The sequence below is a fragment of the Brachypodium distachyon genome, chromosome 1, assembly GCF_000005505.3.
Source record: "Brachypodium distachyon strain Bd21 chromosome 1, Brachypodium_distachyon_v3.0, whole genome shotgun sequence".
NCBI classification, from domain to species: domain Eukaryota; kingdom Viridiplantae; phylum Streptophyta; class Magnoliopsida; order Poales; family Poaceae; genus Brachypodium; species Brachypodium distachyon.
In genome coordinates, this window is record NC_016131.3 from 60232030 (window position 1) to 60242614 (window position 10585).

The following is a 10585-nucleotide window of genomic DNA, read 5'->3' on the forward strand; positions in this document are numbered from 1 at the left end:
CTACCTCTGAAAAAATTATCCATTTTTGTCCTATCTTGATTGCTACATTAGTCATATCAAGTTGCTCATTAATATCTTTGACTAATGACTATGGCAGGACTACTCGTGAGACACAACAAAAGGACAAGACTGAGTGCAGGAGTTTTGTAAAACACAACACAAGACACCACGTGGCGCAAGACAAACAATTACATACACAAAAACAGTCAGGATAACTATGAAATACAAGACAAGACTACTATGAGACATTAGGCAGGACAAACATGAGAAGTTAGAGAAGATAAAAAATGGCAAAAAAGTTCAATACAACATTTATATATGATCTAGTCTTACTACTTTCTCGCAAGAAATGCAAACTCGGGTGGTTTGGTTCATTGTGGTGGAACCATCAACCCAAGTTCAAGTCCCGAAGAGCCCTACAAGTCTCAAACATGTGTGTTCGCATTTCATTGAATTTAACCGGCGATGTAGCAATGTCTACGTTTGTATTGTGTTTCCTAAAAAACACTTTCTCGCAAGAAATAAATGGTAAAACTGAATGTTGTAGGATCACGCAAAAAAGAAAAGGAAAACCTCGGAGAAAACCCGAGTGGCTGCACCCTCTCCTCAGGTGAAACCCTTTTTGTTTTAGCAAAACCGAAAAAGAAAGAGTGAAAAAAAAAAGAACTCCCACGTTTTAATGGGCCGCCTTAGGGCTCGTTCGTTTGTGGGTTTCCCGGTGGGGATCAGGCAGGATCAACGGGAATTTGTGCTAAAATCTTGATAATCCCGGTTGATCCAAGCCGGGCTGGGACAAAACGAACAGGGCCCTAGTGGGTAGAACGGAACAGGCTTTCCCCACCATCTCTCCCTGCCTCGTGCTCTCGAAAAAAAAACAATTCACTCTCTGGCTCTCTGCCTTGTAGGATAGGGAGCAAACGCTGAAGACAGCCGACGAGTGGAGGCTGGGAGACTTTTTTTTTTTTGCGGAGAAGGCCGGGAGATCTGCTGTCTGCGCATCCAAGGTAGATCGATCAACCATCTCGCAAACCAAAGGTTCGCCCTCTCCATGGTATAGGAACTGTTTCGAATTTCTCGATCTTGTTTCGTTGGTATAATTGCCCCCGTACTAGATCAAAGGTCTCCCGGTGTCCGCAAATGGAGTAGCACGGTGTGCGTGTGTCGCTCGTAGTCGCAGCTGGAGATGGTCTCCATCTCCGATACATTCAAGAAGGAGGGTGCGTTCGTGCAGGCGGATGTAGCACGAAACAGATGAGGAGTGAGAAGATATACTCCCTCTATTCCTTTTTATAAGATGCAGAGTTCTTAAAATTTGACGAAGTTTCCAGAGAAAAATCTGCCAACTTCTAGAACTCCAAGTTTTTTTTATTAAATTTGATACATGCCACTGCAATTTTGGCGAATTTGAAAAATGCCACTATAATTCTGTAGATTCTTTGAAAAATGCCACTCCAATGGGTTGAAAGATGCCACTGCAGTGATATTTTTCAAAGGACGATAATTGCAGTGGCATTTTTTGAATTCGCCAAAAATTGCGGTGGCATATATCAATTTGTTAAATTGGGCATGATATATATTTTCATCGAAAATTGGTAATGTGTATATTAGTACATTTTTCTATAAAAATTATCAAACTCTAAGAAGTTTTACTTAGGACAAATCTAGAGCATCTTATAAAAAGGAACCAAGGGAGTATTATTAGAACAGATTTGCTAGGGCATAGTAACCTGGAATTCTCCTAATTGGTGATTTTGCAGCTGTCAGATCCATGTCAAGATTCATGTGCTTCTTCTCCTTGTCCGACGGTGCATGAGCAGATGAGCTTCCCAGCATGGTAGGGTAACGAGGCAGAGTCGCCGGGTGGAAGAGTCGATGGAGGAGAGCTTGCTGGAGTATTACGGTCTTGAGGTGGAGTCAACCGCGTCCAAGCAGTGGAGCCGAGCGAGGAGACCTCAGATGAGTAGTTAGGGTTAGGGTCAACGATATTCACATGTTAGGAGTCAGGTGGCTCTTTTTTAGTATGATCCATGGTAAGTTGGATGTGTGGTTATTATGATCCATGGTGAGTTGAATGCATGGCAATTCCCAGTTCTGTTTGCAATTTGTGGTGTCCACTTGACCTAAGTGGTAGTAAATAATACTGAGATGCCTGCATTTAATACTGCAGAACATCGATACAAACTGCTTGGAGCACGGAATTTCATAGCGAAGTTGTAACTGCCCTTTTTTTCTTCTTTTCAGACATGAATTATTATGCGTATCCAAGAAGTTATAATTTTATATGAAAGAAACATTTCCTCTCACTACTCCCTCCGTTCCAAAACACAACTCATATAGATTTGTGTACTTGGACCAAGACAGCTCTCGTTTCTAGTGCCTGACCAATCATATTGGATTAATAATAAATGGATGTGTGTAGTTATTGGCCGGGTACGGGTATCAAGAGAAAAATGAGGTGTGTTTTGGAACAAATGAGAAAAATCTATATGAGTTGTGTTTTGGAATGGAGGGAGTACATGTGAGATTTTACTGATATTTCTGCGGGATCTTGTGTTAGAAACGGAGATATAAAAGGATTAATTAACACCACTGTAAGTAAAATAAATACTAATACTATGACTTTGTTAATTATGTATCTAAATTTTTGTTGGGCATGGAAAAAATTTCTGGCAGATTTAGCATTGGAGAGTTCTGTTTATATGGCTCATTTACCAGTACAAATTTATAAACAACCTGGTGAAGTCTTAATATGAACCTAGGTTCAATATAGAGCACTCTCCAATATATGGTAATTCACAGTTTACTTTTTTTATTTTCTTCACCTGAAATAAGCAGCAGCTACTAGCTAGTAACACTGGGATTGGTTGATGGTACTGGAAAAATTTGGTGAAGGCACAAAGCAAATAACAGACTCTCTGATTCTTGTGAACCATATTACGAAAGAGTAATTCCTGCCATATCCGGACTCTATATTTTTATGCATATTTATTGCTTCTCTTAGTTATACCACTACCTGTACCATTTTATGAATACTAGTGTGAAAATCAAGTCTGATTAAAATCCTTTCTCTATTAGTATTATTCAGTGTTGATTCAATTCTTGTATCTATTCGAAGTTCATACAATCTATTGATTCAAGTGAACATTTAGCTGCATTGGAAAGCCATCTCCATCTGAGGTGCTATTAAGTGGTGCAATGCAGGAGAGGTGGTGCATATAGGGTTGCAGGGACGGGGGGAGGTGTTGAACCTCACAATCGACTGGATGGAAAAGGGGTGTGAAGTGCATATGTTATTTATTTCATGTCAACGTAATTAGATTGTGGATCCTCCTAATCGTATTGTGGTTGAGAGTAAGTATAAGGATAGATACTGTAAGTCTTACATGGGAAAAATGGTCAATTAAAACACGACTCTGATATTTAAAACAAGGTGTATCAGTCTATGCACAATTAGGATCTGCGGTGCTAATTTTATGCTTTCAAAATGATTTTAGCCCTTGTAAATATTTGGATATCTTTGGCCTCCTTTTCTCTTAATTGCATTTTGTTTCTCACTAAAAGGAACCTTTAAGGTGTTCCCCATGTCTAGTCAGTTGTTGAATTGCAAGAGACAGCATTCGCTACCACTTGGTTATTTGGATATCTTTGGCCTCTCTTAATTCTATCTCTTTGTTTCTCGCTAGAAGGGAATTTTAAGTCTAGTCAGTTGTTGAATTGTAAGAGACAACATTAAAGACGTGACCTTTGATTTTTAAGAGATCCTTTTCTATAAGTAACGAAACTTTGCTTGGTTGTACTTTTATTTGGTGACTAGTCCTATGAGGAGAAAGATTATCCTTCTTGTATCACTAGTGAGCTTGCACGTGCAACGCATGTCTCCACAATACGTCACAACTTGGATTCTACCTTTTTACATGATGACTTTTTTTTCTACAGTTTTTCTGTTTATCTTACTTTTATGCCAAAATGCTAAAGTTGGGCCTAAAAAGATGCCCACATTTTATTCATAGAATTATCAAATCTGAACCACAATGATCTTAAAAAAAGCACCCTAACACACTGAAGTCGATCAAACTCATTTGAACATAGACAATATTCAAAATCATCAAATCTGAACCAGTTAAGACTATGGGATTAAGGTCTACAGCGGAAGTTGCAAGAAAAAGTTGCATACCTTGAACCCAAACCCTGAATTACGCTCCGCTCAAACTAATTGTACTCCAGTAGGACCACACTTATAAAATAAGTAGTCTGCCCTACTTGACTCGGTATGGGAAATAACCTTGAAAAGTAATTTCGTTTGCATTACTGTTATAGCAAAGAAAATTCCAAAAGTAATTGAGCGATGAACCGAATTAGCCATAATAACTGTGCAACGACATACTTTCTGGCAGAAGTTCTAGTGCAGTCAGAGTTGCACATATGTTATGCTTTTGCCATATGTTGCGTATTCTTGTAGAGGAGCTCTTCTACGGTACCCCAGAATTAATTTGGACCGTCCATTTTTTAGATCTAAGGGCTCAGATTTGTTACTACTCCCTAGTACTCCAATTGTGAAGTGTGGAGTAGTAGGATGGAGTAATCAGAATCAAGGCCAAAGACGTAATTTCGTCAAAGAAAAAAAATCCCCAAAACACACCCCGACTGACACCGGAGGCTCCCATGGCAAGGGAGTGGAGGGCGGAGGCGGCGGCGCATGCTGGGCGAGGGCTGGTCGAGGACGGTGGCGGCATCTGTCAGGAGGAGAGGTGGCCGTAGGCTGGGAAGGCGTCGTGCGCGGCGTTGAAGGTGCGGGCTGCAAGGATGGAATGGGGAGCCGTGAAGGCGACGGCGGCGGCCGCGCGCAGGGAAGGCGGCAACACGCCGGGCAAGGACGGCGGCGGCCGGCCGTGCGCAGGGAAGGTGGCGGCGCGGCAAGGGCGGCAGCGGCCACGCGCATCGGGACTACGAGAGTGACGAAGGAAATAATTCTAAATTTATTTTTATCCATGCGAAAATGTGAAAAGACAAAAATGCCCATGTGTAATACTCCGTTTAATCCTGCTGGAGTAACAGGTACGAGAGAATTTGCCTTGTAGAGTGCATCTTTCTTTGGCATATCTATCCCAAATAAGTGCCTGAAAGTGCACATGTTAGTCAAATAATCCATGAGCGGTAGCAAATAATATCAAGGAGACATTGTATTCAAGAAAAAATAACTAAGCTACCTTTACTGGTTTGACCATTTATTTGTTGAAGTTTTGATTTTATATTATCATATATGTTTCTGGGAACTGTAAATCCAAAGTTAAGTGGTATCATAGCATTTGAGTATTTCCTGTATCATTTCATGACCTGTAAATGTATTGAACACTTCAAAGGTCTCTGAACACCTGAAAGCTCTCTGAATTTTTTGACAACAGCCACCGATGGAACAAGGCAAAGTAGGTTTGGTGCTGGTTGCTCCTCTCTGAAGAAACTACGGATGGATCAGCTTATGCTTGCTCATTTAATCAAAATCCTGCAAGAAAATAGAGAACTGATGTGAGATTATTTGCACAAACTGGACCAAAGAATGCCCTTGAATCCCTTGTCAAATTAACTACAAAATTTAAAAGTTATGACCAGGAGAAACTTTGCTTAATTGGTTTTACTTTTATTTGGTAACTAGTCCTATGAGGAGAAAGATTATCCTTCTTGTATCATTCACATTTGACGGATTGGTTTGTGTTAGCCTCAGTAACTCAGAACTACCAGTTTCTGATGAGCATGGAAAAATTAGGCTCTGCATTATCATATGGAGAATTAGTGCATGATTTACTGCAGTAACCTGTATTTTCTCACAGTACCTTTTTTTCTTTGAAATTGTACATTTGGAAGGTTAAAAACATCCGTTCTTTCTCTCTTATTTCGATTTTTTTTTCATTCTTCAAGAGCTGCATCTTGCCGAGATTCTCCTTCAAACTGCCCATGCCTTCTTGTTTTTAGAGAAACATATGTTTTTAACCCTTCAAACTGTTTGACTATAGCTTTTTTATATACTTTTGTCTATGCCATTTTTCTATCAACTACTAGCCCTCAGTCAATTCAAATTGATATTATTTGTGGATTTCAGATCTAAAGCAGTGTCTTCTTATTGTCATTGTTGCAGATGTTCAACGATCAAGACTTGGGTTTCTTCACCAACTTCCTGGGTGTCTTCATATTTGTTCTGGTCACTGCATATCACTTTGTGATGGCCGATCCCAAATATGAAGCGAACTAGATCACTTTAGTGAAGGCACGCTATGGTCCATGGATCCAAAGTTCACATTATCTGTTAGGTTATGCTAGAAATTTGTTAGAATTCTATGATGGGAGGTAAACTGTTTTGCGTTGTGATGGATATGCTACCTATGGCGCTTTGACTCGCATAACGTTTAATACTACCAGAAAGGAATAGAGTAATTCTGAATCTTGCTTTGAAAAGTTTTTTGATCGGGTGCTTTGAAAAGTTAGTTTTGCTGGATTAGAAAAATTGTTGTATTGTTGCAGTGCTCAATCAATCTGGGATTATGAGAACATTAATTGCCATGATTTGCCTCCATGAAACGAAGTTCAGATTTGAATGTCATGGTGGGCGTTCTGTCTTCAAAGCTGCGTTGTCTCGCTACATTAGAATCCAACGAAAACCCCATTTTACTACTTCAAAGCATCGTGTTTCTTCGGCCTGGCTCTCCCAAAGCATTGTGTTTCTTTGGCCCCGCTCTCTCACAGCATTGTGTTTCTTCGCTGTTCTATGAGCAAATAATTTCAAGATTCATCTGAATGACGCGGTAGGCATTAACTCTAGGCAAGCCAAGTTTTTGCCCATATACCAGCTGCGAATTTGTGTACTTGTTAAATTTTGAAGTACGAAACAACCCCAAGTAGGAAACATGCGTTTGCCTTGCCAGATGATCAACATCTTTCCATAAAAAAGGGTTTGTGCTGACGCGACGCCATTAATTTGGTGGCTGTAGATACTCCTGTGGATGGGGTGGCTTGCGTCGACACGGCCCAAAAACTCCTCCCTAGGCTGTTCCCTAGTACTATAAAACACCCAAAACTCTCCCTGCTTTTCTCCATTCTCCGGTAAGCACAGCCGGAGAGTCAAGGGACCAAGAGTTCATCGTTTCTTCCGACAATCTTAACATGGGATCCAACGCCTCCTCCTCCTCCTCCATCCTGCTATGCACGGAGGACAGTGCCACCCTCTGGGGTGATGACGGTGAGGTTACGGAGGGGGCGGAGTTGGTTCATGATTACTCGGGCTTTTCCGGGCCACAGCTTGAGAGCGACGAGCTTGTGGAATCGCTCATGGCCAAGGAGAGGGAGCAACTGACCGGAACGGCAACAGGGTTATACCTGGAGAGGTTGAGCCATGGAGGATTGGAGCTTTCTTGCAGGAACGACGCCATCGATTGGATTTGCAAGGTGAGAGAAAACCAAAATCTTGGGACGATCTGCTTCAGATTTCCATTTAGTAAATAATTAATGCCTTCTGTGTATTCCATTCATTGTTCTTCTTTGGAAATTTGGTAATGCCTTTTATGCATATCATTTTATCTGCTACTATCTAGTCGACCCCATGATAACTAAAGGTATATCATTAATCACTCCTAATTTGCCCGTAACTTCTCAACTTTCTTTTTGCACCATGACTGAAAGAGAAAGAAAGAAACTGCTTGTAATCTTTTCTCTATATCATGTGTTGTTGCAGGTACAGGCTCGCTACAGCTTTGGACCATTGTGTGTTTACCTAGCTGTGAACTATTTGGATAGGTTCCTGTCCTCAAAACAACTCCCTGTAAGAAGCTAACAAGCTACAACTGTACATTGTTCTTTCATTATCAAGTCCATCAGAGGATATGTCTGTTTTGGGGCCATTGCCAAGTTTAGAGTCTTTGATCAATATTAACAGGGTGCAACCTTCTGTTTGTGTATTGTTGCTGTAGAATGAAGCACCCTGGACGCAGCAGCTGCTGGCAGTTGCTTGCCTATCTCTTGCAGCCAAGATGGAGGAGACAGTTGTTCCCCTATCTCAAGACTTCCAGGTGAAGAAGATGTTGCACCCTTTTATGAAATCTATATACATATTTTTCCGATGGATTTTCTAAAATTTCGACGGTGTGTCATAGGCTTGCGGCACAAAGTATGTGTTTGAAGCAAATGCTATTCAGAGGATGGAGGTTCTTCTGCTAAGCGCCCTGGAATGGAGGATGCACTCTGTGACACCATTCTCTTACATTGCTTACTTCCTCAACAAGTTCAATGAGGAGAAGCCGCTAACCAATGATTTGGTCTCCCGGTCAACCGATCTCATACTTGACACTCTGAAAGGTATGTGTAAATTGCCTTATGTATTTAACAGCTTTGGACCATTGTGTGTTTACCTAGCTGTGAACTATTTTTGATAGCAAGTGATTTTGTCTCATTTGATTCGCAGTGACCAAGTTCCTGCAATTCAGACCTTGTGAGATTGCAGCGGCCGTTGCTCTCTCAGTGGCTGCTGAAGCCCGATCTGTTGACTTCCATAGCGCTCTTGCAGGCTCTAAAATCCCATTAGATAAGGTGTGGAACAGTCTACCATGAGAATTATATTTTTTTTTATTACATCACATTGTCTTGAAATATAGTAAATGCATTTGCAGCAAAATGCAAGGAGATGCCATGAAGCAATACAAGAGATGGCACTGGTGAAGAAGAATACCAACACCAGTGCAAGTCCTTCCGCTGTGCTGGATGCCACGTGCTTCTCTGTCGAGAGTGATGACAACAGAATACCAGGAATATCATTACAAACAATCGACAGCAGCAATGTCAATGACAACCAAGCCTGTTCTCCTGCTTCCAAGAGGACTAAGCTAAGCTAAAGCTAGCATCGATGTCATGGATTGCATGCATAGACAGAAAAACTAATACTTGTCGCCTTAAGGCCTATTTCATAGAAGAGTACACCAGCTTCTATATGATACCAGCCATGCGAAGGCATGCCGGATCAAAGGTTCACAAAAAGAACATTCATTTGTTATTTCATTCTTCGGCTATATGAAAAACAAGCTTGCTTTTGTGAGAAACTGCGTGTTAAAGAAAGTGAGCCTATCTCACTTGGTTGGAAGAGTGGATGTCCAATCTCACGGATGCGAATTTAGGTTTCTATTTACTACTTATACTGTAAGGGTCTTCTTTATTGTTTTCTTTAAAAAAAACTGTGTGCTAATATCTCAAATTCTCAGTTCCTCTCTGTTTCTTTTTCATGGTGCCTTTTGTATTTTGCCGACACATATTTTGTCGACATGCCATAAAAAGAGTCCATCGTAGGTACGTGATAATTGCCTCGCTTCACAATCCATGTGACCAGTGTGCAAAAGAAGCTTTTACTCACACAAATCATAACAAGACGAGTATACAATATAATAAATGGCACAATGCATGACACCACATATATGTCACTTACCACGGTGAAGATAGTAACTTAAACTAATAACATATATGTTTGCCCGTTCAATTCTCAAGTTTGACGCATCACTCTCATTGAACATTTTCTTGTTCTATTCTCAGAAAAAAAAATGTTCTTAACGTGCTGCTTTGAGCTTTACTTACTTACTTACTTACAAGAAGCATTTCATCCACAAGGAACAGTGAGCACGAATAGAAATTGCACTTCAGCAAAAATAGAATAATAAAGTCAAGGAAGCTACAAGCCTACAACAGATCCAATCTTTTACGGTTATACTATTATAGTACATCTAATGATCTTGGAGGAGCAGCTTTTCAGAGAAGCCCATCCTGAAAGCCGAAAAGAAGGGGACCTACATATAGAGTCAAGTCGCCCTTGAGTAAATGATTCTGAAAGCTACATGATGAAATGTCTTAGGTAACATCCAATTGTTGATGGCTAGCCGAGGTAAATTTCCAGGGATGCACCCATATGTTACGTTCCCATGAAGTCCTGACGCCGCAACACCAAACCTAAAAGATGAAAGACATTTCTAGGTGGTTTTAAATTAATAAAGCCCAAACAACGAACCAAGGAGTTATTGTGGATACCGGTTTAATAGTAAACACACATACAACCCAGAGAAGGAAATAAAGTGTGAGGAGAAAAGTACGCCCGCCAGTCCGCGCCAGCTTGCAATAAACCTATCTCACCACTTCCCGAGCCATCTTCAAGATGGGCCTATCCGGTTTGTCACCGGCTTCCAAATCAGCAAAAAAATGAAGGTTTTAACGAGACAATCAATGGCATTTATGGGGAGACCCCTCAATCGTAAATTTATTACGAGTGAGCCAAAAAGCCTAGTTCTGATCTGCAACTGTTATCTTGGATTCTAGTTGCAGTGAAGCAGAATCCCGAACACAGCTCCATAGGAAGCGTGCTAGCTAGGGGGCAAGAGAAGAAAATGTTATCCCTGTTTTCACCCCACCCCCTCCATACAGAGAACATATTTTCCGTCAATTTGATTGGTTGACGAGGATGTGATCGTTAGACAGCAAGCGACCTTGGATGAGTTGCCACATGAAGATCTCTATTTTAAGGGAGACCATAGTCGCCCAGGCCAACCGAAAGTGGCCAACGGCCATC

General features: G+C 41.0%; 2 protein-coding genes across 2 annotated transcripts; both read left to right on the forward strand.

Annotated features, from left to right (window-relative positions):
• Window positions 1-6130: 6130 nt before the first annotated feature.
• On the forward strand, window positions 6131-6244 carry LOC104582357 (dolichyl-diphosphooligosaccharide--protein glycosyltransferase subunit 4C). Its single transcript, XM_010231837.1, has one exon. It carries the CDS (start codon window positions 6131-6133, stop codon window positions 6242-6244), a length of 114 nt encoding a protein of 37 aa, XP_010230139.1.
• A 908-nt stretch (window positions 6245-7152) lies between these two features.
• On the forward strand, window positions 7153-8873 carry LOC100831306 (putative cyclin-D2-3). The gene is made up of 6 exons (XM_003561529.1): window positions 7153-7434; window positions 7721-7807; window positions 7956-8054; window positions 8139-8340; window positions 8447-8571; window positions 8652-8873. The coding sequence occupies exons 1-6, from the start codon at window positions 7153-7155 to the stop codon at window positions 8871-8873; spliced, it is 1017 nt and encodes a 338-aa protein (XP_003561577.1).
• Window positions 8874-10585: the final 1712 nt, after the last annotated feature.

Bases quoted from the DNA above. Each gene is read 5' to 3' on its own strand.
- LOC104582357 (XM_010231837.1), top strand. From the start codon at position 6,131: ATGTTCAACGATCAAGACTTGGGTTTCTTCACCAACTTCCTGGGTGTC.
- LOC100831306 (XM_003561529.1), top strand. From the start codon at position 7,153: ATGGGATCCAACGCCTCCTCCTCCTCCTCCATCCTGCTATGCACGGAG. The intron at 8,055-8,138 runs GTGAAGAAGATG...GGTGTGTCATAG, and splicing joins CCCTATCTCAAGACTTCCAG to GCTTGCGGCACAAAGTATGT. The intron at 8,341-8,446 runs GTATGTGTAAAT...TTTGATTCGCAG, and splicing joins CATACTTGACACTCTGAAAG to TGACCAAGTTCCTGCAATTC.